This window comes from Anser anser, assembly GCF_964211835.1.
Source record: "Anser anser genome assembly, chromosome: 3".
NCBI lineage: Eukaryota > Metazoa > Chordata > Aves > Anseriformes > Anatidae > Anser > Anser anser.
The window spans coordinates 52,083,413-52,102,799 of record NC_139722.1 but is presented as its reverse complement, the minus strand read 5'-3'; the positions used below and the strand labels follow the sequence as shown (position 1 = coordinate 52,102,799).

Genomic DNA, 19,387 nt, shown 5'->3' with positions numbered 1-19,387 from the left:
CATGTGAGCATTTACTCCTAAAGTCGGGTATTTAATGGCAGAATAAAATATTAAAACAGAATTCAAATAAATCTAAATAAAACATCCAGGGAAATAGGTTCAGAGCAATTTTGGAAGTATTAATCTTTCCACTGTTTTCTTCTTCTAGTTGCTGGATATATATTAGAAACTTAGTATGTATGAAAGATAAGCAAAAATAAAGCCATGAGGGAAAAAAAATCATGTTCCTTCACATATTCAGAGTATCAGCCCATGATTTCTGACATTTTTTTTTTAATTATCAGGATGGAAAAATATTTGCTGCCCAGTCTCCTCAGAGGTACAGTGTCTAGTAAACTTGCTTTAACAGGCTCCCAAACTGCACTGTAATGCTTGGGACTGGTCTAATGATTCACTCCTCAAAAATGTTACTTTAATCAATTTTGGATTCTGTTTCCTCAGTGGTTTTCAAGAGAGGTTTGGCTTTGCACTCCAGTATCTCTTGTAATTAAATTATGTTTTTATGTTTTTTAAAGACAGAAGGTGGAGTACTTTATGCCTATGATAGCCTTGCTCCAGATGGTTAGGAAAAAAAAAAATCTTCTTTTAGTTCATTAAGTTTTTGCTATGTTTTGTGGTTTTTTTTTTCTATTTTTTCTTCTTTTTTTTTCTTTTTCTTTTTGTTCCCTAGCTCTCCTTTTGTAAAGGCCCTGAAATGCAGGTCTTCACTTACTGGTCCAGAAGGGCTCTTCTCCAGTGAGGAGCCTGTTAGCAACAGCTCTGCGATGGAGTTTGTCTCCTTTGAACAGCAGGTCACTCTTGTTATCAAATTAGTTTAAAATATTCGATGGATCTACATAACAAGTTTCAGAGAGAGAACTAATCCAGCGGAGGCTAGCAAGTCACTTCTTGCAGCTATTGCACCTACTCAGTGAGTATGATTTTCCTAAACAATAGATTCGTACCTATCTTTTCTATATATATTTTGGAAACTAACCTGTGAGCTTCGGGAGATGACTTTTGTTTGTAATGTACCTAAAAAGAAATTTCTAGTCACAGTGTTCTCTGCTAAGAGCAACTATCAAATAGTTTATTGCTATCAGTATCAGCTATCTTGTTTGGTTCTTTCTAACTGTAAGTAGTAATGTCCTCTTTCATCCGGTGTGTTTGTAGTCCTGGTCTGGACAGACAAGTCATCCTGAAACAAAGACTTAGGACAAAGATGTATAAATAATACTTGTGGCCCTCCTTCAAAACATTCCGCACACATTAACCGAAGCTTTACATCATCTCTGTCAAATAACATCCATGTGCTAAAATAGAGGCATTTAAAAGCTGGGTGTCATGCTTTGACACAGAAGGTGTATTTAACAACATAGTTAGTCCAGACTTACAAATCCCTAACTCTGGGCTTTATCCACTGAGCAACACTGTGGTCGCTCATCTGTTCAGCTGTACCCATCACTTTGCTCTCATCGCTGATACTCCTCTGATTGTCCCAATATGCAACGTTCCCACTCTGGAGCCATCTCATCCCCAAAGTTGTCTCAGCAAACATATCATGAAACACGCTGCTACAGCTTCCATTTCTGCATCTCCAAACAGGCATCATGCCTTAGAAGCACACCACACACTGGCTCTCCCAAGGCCAAACTAACACATACTTTTAGTAACGGGGTACTTTACTGCAGCAGCACATCTTACACTATTTTATTCACGTAACAGCAGGCTGCCCAGCCTGTTTTTCTCTGCCCTGTTGGATTTGGTTGCAATTGCAACAGTTCCCATTCATTGTCAATTAGCTGAGGTCCTCTGCATTGTAAAGACGGCAAATTAACCCCAGTGTCTACAGTATGCTATAAACACAATATACTGTTTGCACTCGCTGTTTACTTCAGGAAGAAAACTATCTGCCTTATTCTACCCCAGTGACCTGAGCATGGTAAAAAAGCTGTCATAGCCTCAAAACAGGCTGCTTTCAACCAAACTGCACCATCATGGAAAACACATCTTACCCTTAGCTCCTAAAAACCTTATAATAAACACTGAAATGAGTCAGGTATCACAAATGTCGAACTTTTACCACTCTTTTACTATAAAAATAGCATAAATACTGAATTCCAAGGACTGATTTTGCAGAAAACCATAAATCGGTACTATGGCTTCAGACTAGGATGTGTATTATGCTAGGTTTTGTTTTAAAAGCCAAACAAAAGGACTTGCAACTTAGAAAAACCCAAACAAAGCAAGCAGATGAAAACCTTTGATCTTCACCTAATCGTCTGTAAGTGCAGTTCAAGAGTTAGCTGTTTGGAACAGTATTAGATAACAAAAAATGTGCCTGAAACGCCAACAGCATACTTCCCCTCACAGAACGAAGGAGCAAACCACTCCCCTGTACAACATCGCATCGAGCAGAGCCAACGGGAGCTCTTAGGGACGTCACAAGTTGGTATGCGGGCACTTGATTTTCACACAGCAATTGTGCACACAAGCAGGAAGGTGAGCACTCTCCAGCAGAAGCCAAAGCCCACACTTGACATCCCTCACCCACCTCACCTTGCCTTTTTTTTTTTTTTTCTTTTTCTCCCCCTTTTCTTGCCTTGTTTCCTTGCCTGAAGGCAAGGTTTCTACCATTTCACATTAGAAACTATCAGGCCCAGATACAGAACTCAAGTACTTGGGGTCAGACACCACGATTTGGAGAGTATGAAATCAAGCGTAGATATTAGTAAGATAGCCATGAAATCTGAAAGGATTTTTGTACACCCAAAGTGACCTCAGACAAGGAAGATGACTGTCTCTGTCTAAGGAAATAAACATAAAAGAAGCAAATCTCTAGAGTCCTTATTCAAACAAAATTAGATTTCAGCCTAAGTTTTACCTAAAATTTTGACATTGTTCCAGCACAACCTTGTTCACAGAAATCACAACGTTCCACTTAAAAAGAACCCCAACAACCCATAAGACAGGCAAATCAGCTTGAAGCCACGCATTTTAAAAGTCACATGCATTTGAATTTTGAGAAAATTTGTTGAAATTACAATACTTATTATGATTAGCATTTTCACCAAGGCATAACAGCAAACGATGGAGTAAAAAAAGGCATAAAGGTTTCTTGGTAAGAAGATTAACCATCTCACTGGTCATGAACACCCAACCCCTCCATTTTCCTGACACAAAAAAGAGGGTATTCTACAATCGCATGGGAGTGACCAGCCAGCCCCTCGGGGACGAAGTGGGGACAGATGCTGTGGCACAATCCTTTTGCAGGAGGAAGCAGCTCAAAGCTCCATTTCCACCATTCCAAACCCAGGCAGATTCCCGTCTTCTTAAACCGCGTGGTTGAAAAGCGGCGTTGTTGGAACCACGTTTTAGCACACACTGGACTGCTGCGAGCAGAACAGCAGGCCACGTAACTGATCTTCTTAAGACTTATTTTTGAAACTGTACTGGTATTAGGCTTGGAAAGCAACTCCAAGTCAAGCCAAGTTATGGAATTACAAAGTCCCAGCCAAGGATCCTGGCTGCTGTGGTAGAAGTGATTCTGCACCACCAGGAACTGGAAGCATTTCAGGAAACAACACCAGCTGAGCGAGGAACAAACACAAAAGTTTCAGCCGAGCAGGTTGAGAAAAAATGGGAGAACTTCACTGGTGATTGTTTTCTTCATATGTACACATATAGTTCAACAAAGGGAAAAAAATCAAAGAAATTCAGACTTCTCTTTAAGAATCCTTGAATTTAAATATATATATATTTATTAAAAAGAGACATTGACTCTATGGCCAAGACATCATGCGTCTTAGAACAGGTTTTTACAGCCATGTTATAAAAACCCCTTAGCAAAGCAGTTATGCACTAGACTTCAAACACATGTACTCCAAGAATGACACTGGTGTGGAGGATCTTGTTTTACATCCATTTATTTTTGTCCCTCAGCAATTATAGCATAGTTTCAATACATTTCTAAAGCTATAGAGAAATACCAGGGCAACTAGAGTACATACAAGCCAAAGTTAAAATGGTAGACAGCTGAATTAAAAAAAAAAAAAAAGAAAAAGAAAAAAAAAAGAAAAAAAAGGACGCATTCAGCAGGAAATCTACTATACTTCATTCAGTTTAGGCTTTGTTCTTTAGGGAACAAGGTGCTAACGTGCCATTTTCTCATAAAATGAATCATAATTGCTTCCAAAGAGTTTCTGCTGAAAATTTAGGTGGAAGCAAATAAGTGTAACACTAAACTTTCTCCTATAAACTTAGAAGCAACACTTTCTTGAATCAATTTCCACCCTCCAAATACCACTACTGCTTTTCTTACATGAGCCCACTGTTTTATTAAGGCATAATATGCCCTGAGCAATATGCTGGAAATTAGCCAAAGAGCCTAACAATTAAAGGCAAGCACCAAGTAATTATTTTTATAGACAAATTTCGAAATCTGTTCTGTAACTCACCTGCAGTTGGGAGTAGCACTTGAGGAAAAAAAGAGAAAATATTGCTTTTAATTACTTCGAGCAGAATGGCAGTGTTAATACCCCCTTTCTCCCTCCAGGCTAAAGTTTTCGAGCTAATTGTCTAGGAACCTAAGCAGGGACAGCATACTAAGACATAAATGGGACGTCTGTTCAAGAGCTTAACTTTTAGGCAACTCGGCACAAAAAAATTTCAGCGCCCCACCCTAAGCAATTCAAATTACATCTCATTTTCCTCAAGAGGCAAGAATCTCATATGCTGGATACCTCTGGTCTTAAAAGCAAGATGGAGCCTGGACAACAGAATCGCACACTGTACATGCTCAGACTGCCTTCCAGCCTTCTTTTTAAAGCCAGGAAACCTGCGAGTTACTTGGCTCGCTGCTCAATTTCTCTACAGTAAGCGCAGCGTTACACAGTCTGGGATCTAGGAAGGCAGCTTGCAAAGCCAGTGCTAACAGCGCACATCATCACTTTATACAAATTTAGGCTCATACAATACTGGCTGGCCCATTTAAGTTACCAGAGTATCCATGAAAGAAACACAACCAAATTATACATTTTATTCACATTTATTTTTCGCTTTTAGTGTGCTCACAGAAAATTAGAACACCTTAAGCAGGAGTTTAATAGCAATTTTTGTAAGCAAAGTTACATTCCATCTCTAAGTCAAATTGGTCAAAGCTTCTCCAGTATTTACAAAAACATGATAGACAAGATGCTACACCAAAAAAAAAAAAAAACCAAAATAAAAACATTGCATCTGAAGAGTTTTCCTTTATTTTCAAAGACAACTGGAAAAGAAAGCAGTCTGCTGTAATCAAAAACATACCACAGTATAAACAGTAACCATTCCACTTATCACAGCTTGGTTGAGTTTAAAATTTGTGTTTAAAAGGTCCAAGATGACTGCAGTTTTACAAAAATGGGCAGGGTGGAAAGAGTTGCAAACTTCATGTGCTTCTGGATATCAAGATTTGTTTTTATACAATAGTCACAGTTAAAAACACCCTGCTGGTAATACATAATTACACTTTATTAAGGTCATAAACCAGCAATAAACAATAAAGCCTATACAACTTGTATTTCTACTTAATCACTGACTGATACAGCTAACATGAGATAAGTGAAAAGTTCCTATGGTTTAAATGAATTCCTAAGACTATGATCTCTTTATCTGGGTATTGATTTTTTTTTTTCCTTTCCTTCTTAATCAAGACTTGTAGTGTTGTAAACCTTATAGAACATCTGCCTCACAAAATACATCGTAATAACTTTCTTTTAAAAAAAGACTAACCCCTTACATCATTTCTCGTGGCACGTTCTCTTGGCAATGGATGCGCGCCACGGATCCCCCACTGTGGCCCCTTATCACTTCATTTGATATCCCTTATTGACCCACCCATCTCCTTCATATATGGGCATGTCCATAGACTGACAAAGAAAGTTTACATTTCGAATAAAGATGCAAAGTATGCCAAAAAATAATAATAAAAAAAAAATAAACGAAACCAAAAAACCAAAAAAACATTAATACTGATGCAAAAAAAAAAAAAAAAAAGGAGGAGGAGAGAAGGAAGGAGGCGGAGGGAGGCGTCGAGGCCCTCCTCCGCCCGTTGGAATGGTGGTAACAGAATTGATTTGAGATGGGAAAAAATCTGCGGGGAGAGAAAAAAAAGAAACGAGACATCTTTTAAATCAATCCCTGGTTGTAGACAAGTTCTCCGAAAACCAGTACCTGGCACCACTCCAACAAACAAACAGGGGGGGAGAAAAAAGTTCGTCGGCGAGGGGGCGGCGGCGGGCGCTGCTCTACTCCGCCGGCTCGGCGGCGGGGCCCTCCGGACTGCTCTCGGAGGGGGCCTCCTGCCTCGCCGCCTCCTCCGCCTCCTGCTCGCCGCTGCCCGAGGCCTCGCTCGTGGTGGTGGTGGCGGCGGCGGCGCCGCCGGCCTCCTCCGCCGCCTTGGCCTCCTGCTGCTGCTGCTGCTCCTCCGCCGCCGCCGGGGCCTCTTCTCCCGCCGCCGCCGCCTTCTCGGGGGCGGCCTCGTCCGATTTGGCCTCCTGCGAGTCCCCCGCCTCCTCCTTGGCCGCCTCGGCGCCGCCGGGGGCAGCCGCGCAGGGCTCGTCGGCGGAGCCCTTGCCCTCGTCGCCGCCCGCCGCCTCGGGGGCCGCCGCCGCCGCCTCCTCCTTCCCGCCCTCCGCCGCGGCGGCGGCGCCGCCCTCGCTCTCCGCCCCCTCGCCGGCCTCCTTTTTGTTCTTTTTGAAGGAGAAGCCGCTGAGCTTAAAGGACTTCTTGAAGGAAAAGCGCTTCTTTTTTTTTTTCGGGGTCTCGCTGCTGGACGAGGGGGTCGCGCCCTCCTCAGTCTTGGGGGAGGCCTCTCCCTCCGCCGGCGAGGCCGGCTCGGTGCTCTCCGCCTCGGCGGCCTCCTTCTCGGAGGCGGGCTCCGACGAGGCCGCCTCCTCCTTGCCCGTCTCCTCGGCGGGCGCGCTGCCGTTCGCCTGCACCTCCTCCTTGCCCGCCTCCGCCGCCGCGGGGGAGGCGTCGCCGTTCACCTTCACGTGGCCGTTCTCCTGCAAGACAGCGACCGCGTTACCGGGGAGGAGCACCGAGCCGACGCCTCCCCCGCGCCCTCCCCGCGACGCCCGGCCCGGCTCAGCCCGGCTCGGCTCGGCTCAGCCCGGCCCGGCCCGCACCGAGCGGGCGCCCCCAGCGGCGGGCGGCCCCGCGAAATGGCCGCCAGGGGGCGCCGCGGCTCCACCGACGGCCCCGCGCACCCCCGCCCCCGGCGCGCCCCGTCCGGCCGCGGCGCGGAGCGGGGCGGGGAAGGCTCGGCGCGGCGCGGCGCGGCGCGGCGCTGCGCGGCACCGAACAAAGCTCGCGCGGCCCCGGCTCGCAGACCCCCGCCCGGCAGGCCCCGGCTTCCACCCCCCCACCCCCCCCTCGTCTCGGCCCCCACCGCATTTGCATGTTTCGGGCGGCCGCCAGCTGCGGGGGCGCCGGGGGGCGCCGGGGCACGGGCGGCCCGGCTGTTGCACCGGGGGGGGAGCCACGGAGCCCCCCCCCCCCCCAACACGCACCCCCGAGCCCTGCTCCTGCCCCCGACCCCCAGCCCCGGCGGCGGCAGCCCCCGGTACGAGGCGGCCGCGCGGTGCCCGCGGCAGGCGCTATGGTCGCCGGGCGGCGTCGGGAGCAGGCGGTAAAGCGGGCAGAAAAGCCGAGCGGTAAAAGATCCGTCCGTATGCAAGCCATCGGGACGCTTCTCAATAATACACGAAGGATTTCTTTTTTTCTTTTTTCCGAACGTGCCCCTTCCCCCCCCCTCCCCCCCCCCCCCGACGCAAGAAAGATAAAGCAGCAAATCGTTCAAAGCCAAGCCCTTTTTTTTTTTTAAATAAAGCAATGATTCCTTTGCCTCGAGTTGCAAGGATAAAAGGATTGGCCGTATTCTCCATTGAACGTGCCACAGGGGCATCAAAGGAAGAAGAATTAGACAGGATGCAAAAGAGAGTCCGTCGAAGTTGGCTTAAAAAAAGGAGTAGGTTTAATTTTTTTTTTAATTGCCATTTTTTTTTTTTTTTACCTGTCCATTCGCCTTGGATGGAGATGCAGCCACTGCTTCCCCAGGTTTCTCGGCGGAGGCTTCGCCCTTTGCAGCGGTCTTGGAGAACTGGGCACCCATGCTGTCTTATTCAACAAAGAAACTCAACAGATCCAAAAGGAGGGGAAACAAAGAGCGTTGGGTTGGTATAAATACTGGGCGACCAGCAGCAGCAGCAACACACACACACACCAGAGGGGAAAAAAAAAGAGAAGAGAGAACAGAACCGATTATAATGCACTCCTTTTAAAAAATTTAAAGTTGAAGAGATCAAAAAAGCAGCAGCACAGGAGGGAGGGGGAAAAAAAAAGGAAGGAAAAAGTCGAGCACCGGAGGAAAAAAAAAAAAAAAAAAAGGAGCCCAAGTTTAGTAAAAAAGAAGTAATAAAAAATCCCAGATTTGTAGCCGTACTGTAGACAAGGAGAAAATGGAGAAATCTCCCTGGTTGCTAATAAGATGCGGAGTCCAACGCCCAAGTGCACAGATGAATGGGCTTCCCGAGCGGTGACGGCAGCCCTCCGCCCGGCGCCGGCCAATCGCCGCCGCGCCACACAAAGGGGGGCGGGGCCTGGCCGCCCGGCGAACAATGGAGCCGCGATGGCAGCGGTTCGAAAGCAGCCCCCGGCCGGGGATGAATGTGCCGCTCCGGCGCGGTGCGGGCGGGCGCGCGGAGCTCCGCGCCGGGCGGCGAACAAAACACCCCAATAAAGCGGCGCGGGCGGGCAGGGACAATGGGGCGTGCGGGTGAGCCAGGGAGCGTGAGCGCGAGTGTGAGCGCGAGTGGCAGCGGGAGTCCGGCCCGGCCCCGCCGCCCGCCCCCACCGGGAGCGAGCAACAGATAGTGTGCTGCGAGCCCGGGGCGGGGGGAGAGGGAAGGAGGGGATTTGCTTTGCTTTTTTCTTCTTTTTTTTTTTTTTTCCTTTTTTCCTCTCCTTTTCTTCCCCGGGTTTAATTGGTCGCGATTGTTAAATCGCCCCCAGTTTGGAAGGTATTTGAACCACGTAGATCGGGTTTCGCCAAACGAGATCACGAGTCGAAATTAGTAGGTCTGTAGGCCAGATGTTGCCAACGCGAAAGCGGCGGCGGCGGGAGCCGGAGCGACCCCCTCCCCCAGAGCCATATCGGCCCCAAACGCGATCCTTTGCGAGCAGCCCCCATTAAATCCCGCTCTCCCATTATCCCCGATCCGCCTTTTGAAGGCGCTTAGCGCGGCGGCGCCCCGCTCCCGGGCCGCGTTTACACGCCCGGGCGAAGCTCCGGAGCCGAACCCCTGGGTTGGGCTGCACCTCCAGACCGAGGTACCCCGAGCACCGGCGAGTCGGAGCACAGCAGAGACGGCTCGTGTGGAAGAAACACCGCAGATCCGACCCCTTCCCCCCCCCCCCACAATACGGGGGAGGGGGCGGCGGATGCGGCCACCGCGGGGAGATGTCGCCGCTCCGCGCTGGGGGATGCGGGACGCCTGTCCCCGAGCCCCCCCCCTACACACACACGGGCCTCCCCCCTCACACACAGCCCCCCCTCACACACATACAGGGTCCCCCCTCTCTTTGCAGGAGCAGAAACGCGCGGCAGAACGGTCCTTTTCCAAGAAAAAAAAAAAAAAAACCGCGGGGAATCTCTCGCCAAACGCCTGTTGTTTATAAACACGGGGGGGGTAAAATCGCTCCGCTAACGAAGGGCTGCGGCACGGGGAGGCTCGGCCACGCCGCCCACCTCGCTCCCCCCGCGGATCACCGGGGGCTTTGTGCGCCCGCCGCCTTCCAGCAGCCCCAGCGCCTGCAGCCTTTGATCGGCGGCGGATCCGCCGGGCGATTTTTATAATTAATTATCATTATTTTTCTATTTCTTTCTTCCTTTTCCGGGGAGGGGGAGGGGGACGAGAGGGGCATCTGCCGTTCCCCACCGAGCCTCCCCCCTCCCCGCCTCTCCAGCCCCGGCTCCCTTTGTCTCGGCCGCCGCCGCCCGCCCCGCCGAGCAGCGCCGCGCAGCCCCCGCTCGCCCGTGGGGCGCTCACCCGTGCCCCCGAGGGGCTGGGGGAGACTGGGGGGGACCTCCACCGCCTCCCCCGGGGCTCCCCCGATCCCCCGAGGGGCCGCCGGGCGGTTGCCGTGGCGACGGGGGAGGGGGGCGACGGGGATAAGGGAGGGGGGCGAGGAGCCCCGAAGCCCCCCTTTGAGGACCGTGGCTGGGGCTGGCAGCCGGGATCAAAAAGTCACCGGGATTTCTCGCACGGGATTTCACCTGCATGGGCGCCTGCGGTTCGCCTTTCCGCCGGAGCTACGTGTGGGTTTCGGAGCGGTAGCAACCGAGAAAAAATTTTCGCCGAGCGGTTTAGGGGAGTTTCGGCGGTGTTTGCTTTGCAATCTCGGTGTGTTTTTCAACCATTTCAGTGTTTTGCAACTTTGAAAGAGAAGAAGAAGAAGAAGGAAAAAAACAAAAAAAAAAAAGAAAAGCTTTGTCTGATATTACTCTAGATGCTCAGTTCCACGAGTTCTTCTGCACAGTGTCTGGACAGGCAGGGAATCTGGAATATAAGCATGCTCCCTGCCTTACAACTGGGACAGCTCTCTGTGCCGTCTGCCCCACACCCTTGCATGTGAGGTACAAACAGGAGACCTAACCCCTCCATTGACCTGTTGCCCACCGGTTACTGGGCTGCTCGCTGTTACCCCACACCTTTAAGTGCCAAGGAGACACAAGTATGCCGCAGGGGAGATTCCTCATTCTCAAACTTGCGCTTTACTCAAATTCCTGATCTTTTCATCTCCTTCCAAGGGGAAAAAAAGAAAGGAAAAAAAAAATCAACAAACCACCACCCTGATTGGTGTATTGCAGCAGGACTAATCAGATATGAATGCAAAACACACCATTATTCCACATTGGCTTCCACACAAAAAAAATCTTGCAGCATTTCTTTGGCAGGACCAAGGATGTACCAGTTTAAAGGCGCTTATGTACAGGCTGCTGGAGATTTAGTGTCTAAAAAAAAAAAAAGTGATTTCATTGCCATTGTGTTTGGGCTTTTCCCGCAAGAGCTGTGTCAGCAAAAAGTCATGTCCCTCATGTGACGTTGGTGAAGTGATAACATTTCTAAGAACATGAAACCAAGACTGAGGGCCAGCTCTGAGGAGCGCAAGGATGAGCGAGACTGCGCTGGGTCCAGCCCCCATCCCTCCCACCACAGCCCATTTCCTGATTTCCAATTGTACATTGCATCCACCACACGAAGTTGGCTTTTCCACAGTGGTTCCAAAACGTGACTCCTCTCGGCACGTTTTGCCTGGGATTGTTTTCATGCTCTCCGTTTGGGAAGTGGGAGGGCTGAGGTGCGGACTGATGGTATGCTTCAGATGGTGCTGCCCAGCAAACTATCGTCTCCCAACTCGGAGTTATTGATGCTCGCCTGTGCCTTCATGTCTGTTGGTCCTGAATCTGTGCCTCACAGCCATGGCTTTGGCCGGGCATGAACACAAACCTTCCTTACAGCATGGCCAGGTATAAGCACGGTGTAGTGTGTATGTCAACTTCACACCTCCCATTGGGATGTCAGGAAAAAAAACAACTCTAGTTTTCAGCCCAGAGCAGGAAAAGCAAAGTTCCTTCTGCAAAGTGTTCAACTGTGACCTAAAATAACGACTTATGATTATTTTTTTTTTCCCAGTCCTGTAGAAACAACCCTATTCCCCCAGTCCTGAAAGGCAGGTAAATGAAATGTTACTTTCATTTGACAGGTCAGGAACAGGAGAAAAAGTGACTGAGTAACAGCTCCCTGCCAGTATGCCAGCTGCTCTCGGGAGTCCCAGGAAAACCCATCAGTGACACTCGCCTTCAGCCAAGGTGAAAGTACCTTAATGAGCAGGTTTTAATTCTGGCTATATGTTGAAACTTTCGAAAACTTGTCTCAACTTGCCATTTGTGGAGAGGACACAAGTGTATTTTAACACGTTTGCTGGCAAATGCGTGAAAATGCAACACACCCTGTCAACACTGTGAATTTGAAAAACATGTTAATTAAAAGTTTTCACTGACTTTTTTTTTATCATTATTATTTTTTAATACACCTTTATCCTCATCCAGACAAGCCTTTAAAAGAAAGTGAATCTCAGGGCGGTTTTGGAAGCTGGAATCCAGTGTTTACAGAAATCCTGAAGCAACATGTGCTTTCTGGTGATCCTGTTTGTGTCTCTCTCATGGGCCAAGCTCTGATAAGGTGCTGGTAAACCTCCCTGTGCTCTGCGGTACACGGGGAGCTTTCCTCTCTGCGGGCAGTGCAGCAAACTACACGAAAAATGATCCTCCAAGTTTACACCGATAAATAGCATTCCCCATGTGCCAATCTAGCCTGAAGCCCTTTCTTCCCTTGTCATTACAGAGAAGTAATGTAACATATGCATAAGAAAGAAAACATCTTGCTTTTCTGTCAGGCTGGGACAGTGAGGAAATTTCATTCTTGTTTTAATTTGTATATACTTTCTGATAATGAGAGGACAGGACTAATGAGCTGAATAATGTTAAAAGTTTCAAGTTCTAAAAATAAATTTAGGTTTATGGAATAGCTGCATCTTTTCTGATTCCAAGAAATGAATATTTCATGACGTCCTAATCAGCAATGAGATTTCTTACTGACCCATCATTTGAGTTTCTTCAAGCTTTATTCCAGTTCGGTACGATGCTATCAAAGCTTTTAACCTTTATATCACTCACAGCCATTACAAGCCTTTTACTAATATTTGCCAAGCTTTTATTAACTGAATACATTCAACAATGTTTGTTAAATAGGATCCAGACTGTCTGAATGTCCGGTGTGCTGGGAAACTGGAAACTAAATACAGCATGTATATTTTAAAAGTATCATACAGTTTGCATTTCTCATATCTAATAATAAAAATTCTGTCAACCTGAGTTAACAGATATTTTAGGTCTGTCAGTTCTAGGGACAAGCACTGCTCTGGCTGCAGATTCCCAGCAGTTTCACCTGGTCTGAGGCACGGCTGCAGCAGCCCTTTGCTCCCTTCGTTCCCCAGCTCTGGCCCTCCAGCTCCACTCCCTCCATTGTGCGTGCCCTGGCTTTCATCTGACCTCTGATAAGCCATTTCAGGGAGTAAAAACGTCTGAAAACTATTTTCCCCCTTTGCCTTTTTCTTTTGTTGGGAAGGGAGGGGGGCAGTTTCCTGCAGGTTTAGTTTCTGTAACTCTTGGCGTGGCCAGACAAGTAGCAGCAATGACAAGCAGGTGATAACCTGATTTGTTGTAAAGTTAAGCTCTAGTCCCAATGACATTTTCTTTAACAGCACTGCTGCTTTGCACAATCCCCCTTCTCTGCGACCTGCTTCTTTCCATTTTCACATTCCTCCTTCTGTTGTGCTGAGAGGACTGATCTGAGTAAAAAATACCCAACTAGTGGCATAGTCAGGTGATGCCTCATAAAGATTTTTCTTGTTTTTTTTTACTTTTCAAAGAACAGGTGTGCTTTAATGATGAGTGCAGTGTAGCTACAGCATGTTCGATATCAACAAGCCAGCACGGCTTTTATGAATTTCAGCTAGGTTGAGGGGAGGGGTGGCACTTAAATAACGCTGCTGCCATGCTCAGTGACACTGAAAAGTGTCACAAGGTGTGAACTGAAACTGATGTTCTCATTTAGAGCTAAATGAAGGGAAGGGCTCAAGCTTGTGGAATTATCAACCTCCGTGTCAAGTGCCTAGCCTCCCCATAGGGCTCTCGCTGTGGAGCAAAAGCCCGGTGCCAAAGTCTGTAATTTGCCCAGCTGGCAGGTGGGGGCTGGTACCCTGGCTCTGGTTTTACGATTCTCTGTACCTGAGCAAATACAGTGCAGCCACAAAGTGCAAAAGGTTATTATTATTACTATTTATTATTATTTTTTGTCGTCATCGTCCTAGCTCAGGAAGACTGCTTGCTTCAGGTAGCTGGAATAAACACCGTTTAGTGCATCCCAGCCAACCTGGCAGAAATGCACAAGAGCCATACTGCCAGGTGTGCTGGCAGGGCACATATTTGATATCAGTGGTCATATAATCCCCAGCTACACAGAAAACCATCTAAAATAAGAAACAGGAAGCATTTGTGCCTGTCTCAGAGACTTGGATTCCTTATATTGAGTTGTTGGGATGTATATCCCTTCACTCAGGAGCTGGCATTCTGACCTCTTTCCTGCCGTGAGGTGCTTTAGCCCTTTTGAAAGCTTAAGAGGCAGTCCTCTTTCATCCAGCAGCTCAATGGTGGGGCTCAGGAAACATGGGCTTAATTCCCACGTAAGAAAATCTGAATCCCTTCATTTACCTCCCCCTGCTTTTCCCATGAAGTTCTAGGGTGAGGGAGTATGAGCACAAATGTTTCCATCGAAAAGCTGAAACTGTTCAGCAAATGAATTAAGAATAGCTCTTTGGCATTGAGAATTACATAGTAATCGCTCCAAAAAATGACCACGATTTTGTACTCTAATTGTTTTGCATGCTTCAAGGTCCAGTGCTAGCTGCGTGACCCAGTCTCTGCAATACACAGCCACGATCCCCTTTTCCCTGATTCTTCAAGACACACACACATACACACACCAGACAATCATTTCTTTGCAAAGTGGAACCGATCGTGCAGAGAGCTGGTGTGCCCTGGCACTGTCGTGCTTCTGGCTGGAGTAGGAGAGGATCGTATGCCATGGTCCATTCCCCAGCACATGCCAGGACTCCTCCACACTCAGGGCAGGTCAATGCCCATGCAAGCACTGGGCTGGGAGCATTGCCCTGGACGTCACACATGCAGGGGCCTCCCCAGTGTCTCTCTCTCTAGGAAAGACCCTTGGGCAGCTGCTTCTGGACCACTGACAACAGAGGAGGACTGGGGTGGGACACAGTCCATCAGCTGGGCACCTCTCGTAGCACCTCTAGCCTCTTGCTTTCTCTCTCCTGGTATTATGAAACAGTGACAGATTACAGCTTCAAGTCAAGAGTCATTGGGTCCAATCTGATGAATTGAGCAATTGACGGTTTAAAAATCTCTATTAGGGAGAATAACCAAAGTGAACATATGCCCTTTTGTAGACCTAGCTGCAGTTTTCAGCCTCTCGAGAAGGACATTGATGCTTCAAACGAGATACATCGGACTTTCCATCCTTTTTATTTTTCAGTGGCACAGTGAAGGAACGAAACAGACTACTCAGAACATCATTCAGGAATTACATACCCAGCACTATTTTAATTTGGCTTACATTCTGTCTAAATATTTTTATATTATTTTTGTATTCTGTGTGCAGTGTGTCTTTTAGCACCTAGCTCTTCATAGTGATCTGATGCAAGAGAATGAAATTCATGTCCAGTTCTGCAAAACCCTAAAAGAGTCTGTCTGTCTTACACAGCAAGTCGTCATAGGAGTGTGGATAAGTAGGGAGAGAGACACCAGTTTAACTGGTAACACAAATTACTGTCTGCACACTGAGGGGATTGATCCAACATCTTAGTGTAAGAAATGAGTAATGAAAGTGTGGTTTTTTTTGTTTTTTGTTTGTTTGTTTGTTTTTTTAAACAATGGCTTTAGAAGTTTGTTGTATAAATGTTCCTGCACCCATATACTGACTTCTGAATATGTAGCAACTCGTACAATTGAGAGGTCATTTCTGTAGCTGGTATTGCAAGAAACCACAGCTATGAGACCACAGGCTGCAGGCAAGTAAATTAAGGGTTGTTAAAACAAATAGGCTAGCAATTACAAATTCATCTGTTTGATTTAGAGGGGCATATATGCCTAACACAAGAGACAGGAGGGGTTGCTGGCAAAAGAACTACTTTAAGACAGGGATAGTTGTGTCTGCATTCCTGCCCTGTGGCAGACATCCTGTGTGGTTGGGGTAAGTTGCTGTAGGTATATGTGCCCTGCAGACTGGGGTGCTGGGTTGGGGCATTAGCTGTGGTGCGTCTTGTGTAAATATTGGAAGTGGACATGGAGATAAGCACAGATGAATTTACTCTATTCCTTCAAGATGAAAATTTTCTGCCTTGAACTCTCTTTCTGTGTCTATATCGTCAAACACACCCTGTACCCAAGCTGCTATTAAGCCACTGTCAAGCAAAGGCAGCAGGCTGGCTGCATGGATGAACAAGAAGATCCTGACTAAACGCAGACTTAAAAAGGCAGCATGCAACAGGTGGGAGCAGGTATAGGTGACCCAAGAGGAAAATAGAGACTCTTCAAGTGTGCAGGGATGGGGTTAGGAAAGCCAAAGCCCACCTGGAGTGGAGTCTGGAGCAAGAAGGCATACTCTTGGTTGAGGAGAACCAGAGTAAGGGACATTAAAGCAAACTCAGTGTATACAAGTCCATGGGATCTGATGGTGCTTGCCCACGAGAGCTGAGGGAGCTGCCTGATGTCCATGCAAAGATACTCTTCATTATCCTGGAAAGGTTGTGGTACCTTTCAGGTACCTCTCAGGGCAGGATCCTGAGGACTGGAAGGAAGCAAATATCTCTCCTGGAGAAGTACGGGATGGCCAGCAATGCCTCACCTGCTAAAGAGAGGTTGTGAAGTTTCCTTCTTTGACGATACTCAAAAGCTCTCTGGACACAGTACTGAGAAACCAGCTCTAGGTGGCCCTGCTTGAGCAGGGGGTTTGGGCTGGACGGTCCCCAGCGGGGCCTTCCCACCTCTGCCATGCCGTGATTGTGTGATTCCGCGTGTCACGCTGCCTTTAATTCTGCTTCGGCTATGCCTAGACTCACTTCAGTTTCTGCCTCAGTTAAGTGGTTTATGAAACATGGATATTAATACAACCTCTTATGTGCCTTGGAAGAATAAATACACCAAAGACTGAGGTGCTTTGAGTAAATGGGGCATGCAAATGCCTTCTGTACACATTTATAGGAAAGAGAAACTATGCTCTTTTTTCCTCCGTACACTACAAATTGCATTAAAATGTGAGAAAACAATATCTGTAATAATGTTCTTGAAACCAGGTTCTAGGAAGCTGAGAAAATCATAGGTTTAATATGAACTCCTGCCTTTATAAGTTCCCATGCCTTCTGTGGTACTGTGTTAGAACCTATACAGAACAGATGAAGTTGTGTCGTAGTAATTTTTGTTTATTCCTTTCAAATTACACTTTCTCACACTTTGGTAAGGTTTCCCATTTCCCCCATGCAGCTATAAAAGGCTGGCTTCAGTCTGTTTAGGCTCAAGCAATGCACGCGGTCTTTTATTGACAAAAGCAGATGGCAATTTCCCGTACAATCCGCTTCCTTTTCACTGGCTGGCATGCGAAACCCAGAAAACATACTGGAGGACACTCTGTCATACCTCGCTAGCTTCTGAGCGCTCTCTGAGTATGGGGGAGCCCAGAACCTGCCTGCCCATGAGCGATCCGAGTTACTGAAAACTATTTCACACTTGGCTTAGAGCTCTTTTGACAATCTTCAGCTGTATCCTTTTTTTCTTCCTTCTTAGCATGTAAATGTCCTTTTTATAGCTGCTATTCTTACAGAATTTATAGTTCTCTTTTCTTAAAGCTTCTCATTCCCACTTCCTCATTTTACTTAAGTCCCTTTTCTCCTCTTGGGCATACCAGGCTACCCAAAATGCATACATTCAAGTGGTGAAATCTTGCATCTTCCTTAAATTATCACATGCTGATGGCCTCTGTTATCCAGTATTTAATCTTCAAAGTGACAATGATGTCCTTTTAGCCATACTGCCTCTTGTTCTTGTTAGGAGCTCCACAGAATGTATTATTTTCTTCCTTCACACACTTCCTGAAAACTCTCCCTTTACATCTACCAGCACAGAGCAATGCCTGGTTACTACACTGACTTCCATTTCCCCCCCTTTTTTTTTTTTTTCCCTTGGGATCCCTTTGCATTTATTGGTAGTTATTTGGATTTTGAAACCTGTGTGGGATCAGGCCTATCTCTGTGGGCTGATAGCACCTTATCAGTTAGCACAAGGACATAAAAAGTGCAAATTTAAGCCTCTGAGGTGCTTTAATCTCAGCAGCTCTGGCAAAGTCCCTGGACAGAGTTCCCCCTTCTGCTTCTCAGCACTGTCTGGAGTATGTGTGGCTTCTTCAGTGTGTGGGCATAAAGCCTGTAAAGAGCTTTGGAGCAACAACTGGTTTGACACAGCACATGCTAGGAACAATTTATCTTTCATTTTTAGACTACTGTACATCACGGGCACTTTCCTTTCTTTTTTTTTTAGCTCTGTCAGGATTTTTAGATTGCTTTTCATATGGCTATGTTCAGCACTGTTTCTTTCAGAACCATTTTCATTTACATTTTTCATTCATGTACAAAGAAAAAAATCTGAAACAGACTAATGGAGCATCTGCTCATTTAAATGCTTATAAACCTAATATTGAGCTCACAATATTGAGAAATGGTGAAAGTTTCTTCTTCAAATAAGAATTTATTGAAACATTTATGATCACAGGAACTTTTTGTGCTCTTAGGTAATGTGAAGTTTGTACATACAATAGCATTTGAGGTACAGTCATGGGTGATCTGGAAGACTGTGAGAAGCAAGCATGAAGCACCTCCACATTACTGAGGGCCAGAAAAATTCAAGCCAAAAATGATGGGAAAGCCACCATTCATGCTGGACATGCCATTGAATTTGCAGTGCCCAAACTAAATAGGCAATATCACGCTTTTTGAGATTCTCTTCCAGGCTCTGCATGCTTGCAGCAAAGTGAAACTCAGTTCTTCTGAATACAGGCTGCAACTTCTGTACGGGTAACAAATAGAAACTCATATTCAGAGAGATTAAATATACAGCTGTGTCTGGAGTAAATGGGCAGATTAAGTGCATTCAAGTCTTCAAAGTTCTTTCTTTATGGGAAACACAAATTGAGATTTGACCAATACTGATAACAAAAAAGTCTCAAGGTGTAAACTCATAGTGCTATCAAACTTTTCAAGTAAAGGGTCAGTGGGTTTCTTGGTAGATTTGTATGAGGACAGTTTCTGATGAAGATGAAGAAAGAGTCAGGAGCCGAGGTGGGTTTGGCTGGACCTGGCAGTGGACTGGAGGGATAGGACACTCATGTCGTGGATGCTCATCCCTGCAGCAGTGCCAGCAAACTGTAGCGTCAGTGTCATTTGGTCCTGTCCTCAGCAAGCACAGCTTGCTGCTCATCGTGCTGTTCACCATCACAGGAAAGGACATTTTCTCTGCTTGGTGCTGTCAGGTTGCACATTGAAGCAACTAATTGTATGGAATAGGCATTGTGTAAGGTTAGAAGAAACCTGACTCTCTGAAAGGTTTCAGAGGGGAGGTTTTGGCACCATAGAACCCATGACTGGGAAATGATTGTATTAGCTAGCTGTATCTCCT

At 46.8% G+C, this 19,387-nt stretch overlaps 1 protein-coding gene and 2 long non-coding RNA genes across 3 annotated transcripts in view; 1 reads left to right on the top strand and 2 right to left on the bottom strand.

Moving 5' to 3' along the window:
• The window catches only part of LOC310897698, an 852,780-nt gene that overhangs the window by 403,541 nt on the left and 429,852 nt on the right, over positions 1 to 19,387 (bottom strand). The window lies entirely within an intron of this gene.
• MARCKS (myristoylated alanine rich protein kinase C substrate) lies at positions 3,890 to 8,604 on the bottom strand. Its single transcript, XM_083831578.1, has 3 exons — positions 8,465 to 8,604; positions 8,036 to 8,208; positions 3,890 to 7,025 (listed from the first exon to the last, which is right to left on the bottom strand). Exons 2-3 carry the CDS (start codon positions 8,132 to 8,134, stop codon positions 6,267 to 6,269), a joined length of 858 nt encoding a protein of 285 aa, XP_083687704.1. The 5' UTR covers positions 8,135 to 8,208; positions 8,465 to 8,604; the 3' UTR covers positions 3,890 to 6,266.
• On the top strand, positions 8,663 to 15,247 carry LOC310897700. Its single transcript, XR_014582489.1, has 3 exons — positions 8,663 to 8,797; positions 11,788 to 11,893; positions 12,134 to 15,247. It is a non-coding gene; the product is annotated as an uncharacterized lncRNA (long non-coding RNA).

Bases quoted from the DNA above. Each gene is read 5' to 3' on its own strand.
- MARCKS (XM_083831578.1), bottom strand. From the start codon at position 8,134: ATGGGTGCCCAGTTCTCCAAGACCGCTGCAAAGGGCGAAGCCTCCGCC. The intron at 7,026-8,035 runs GTAAAAAAAAAA...GCTGTCTTGCAG, and splicing joins CATCCAAGGCGAATGGACAG to GAGAACGGCCACGTGAAGGT.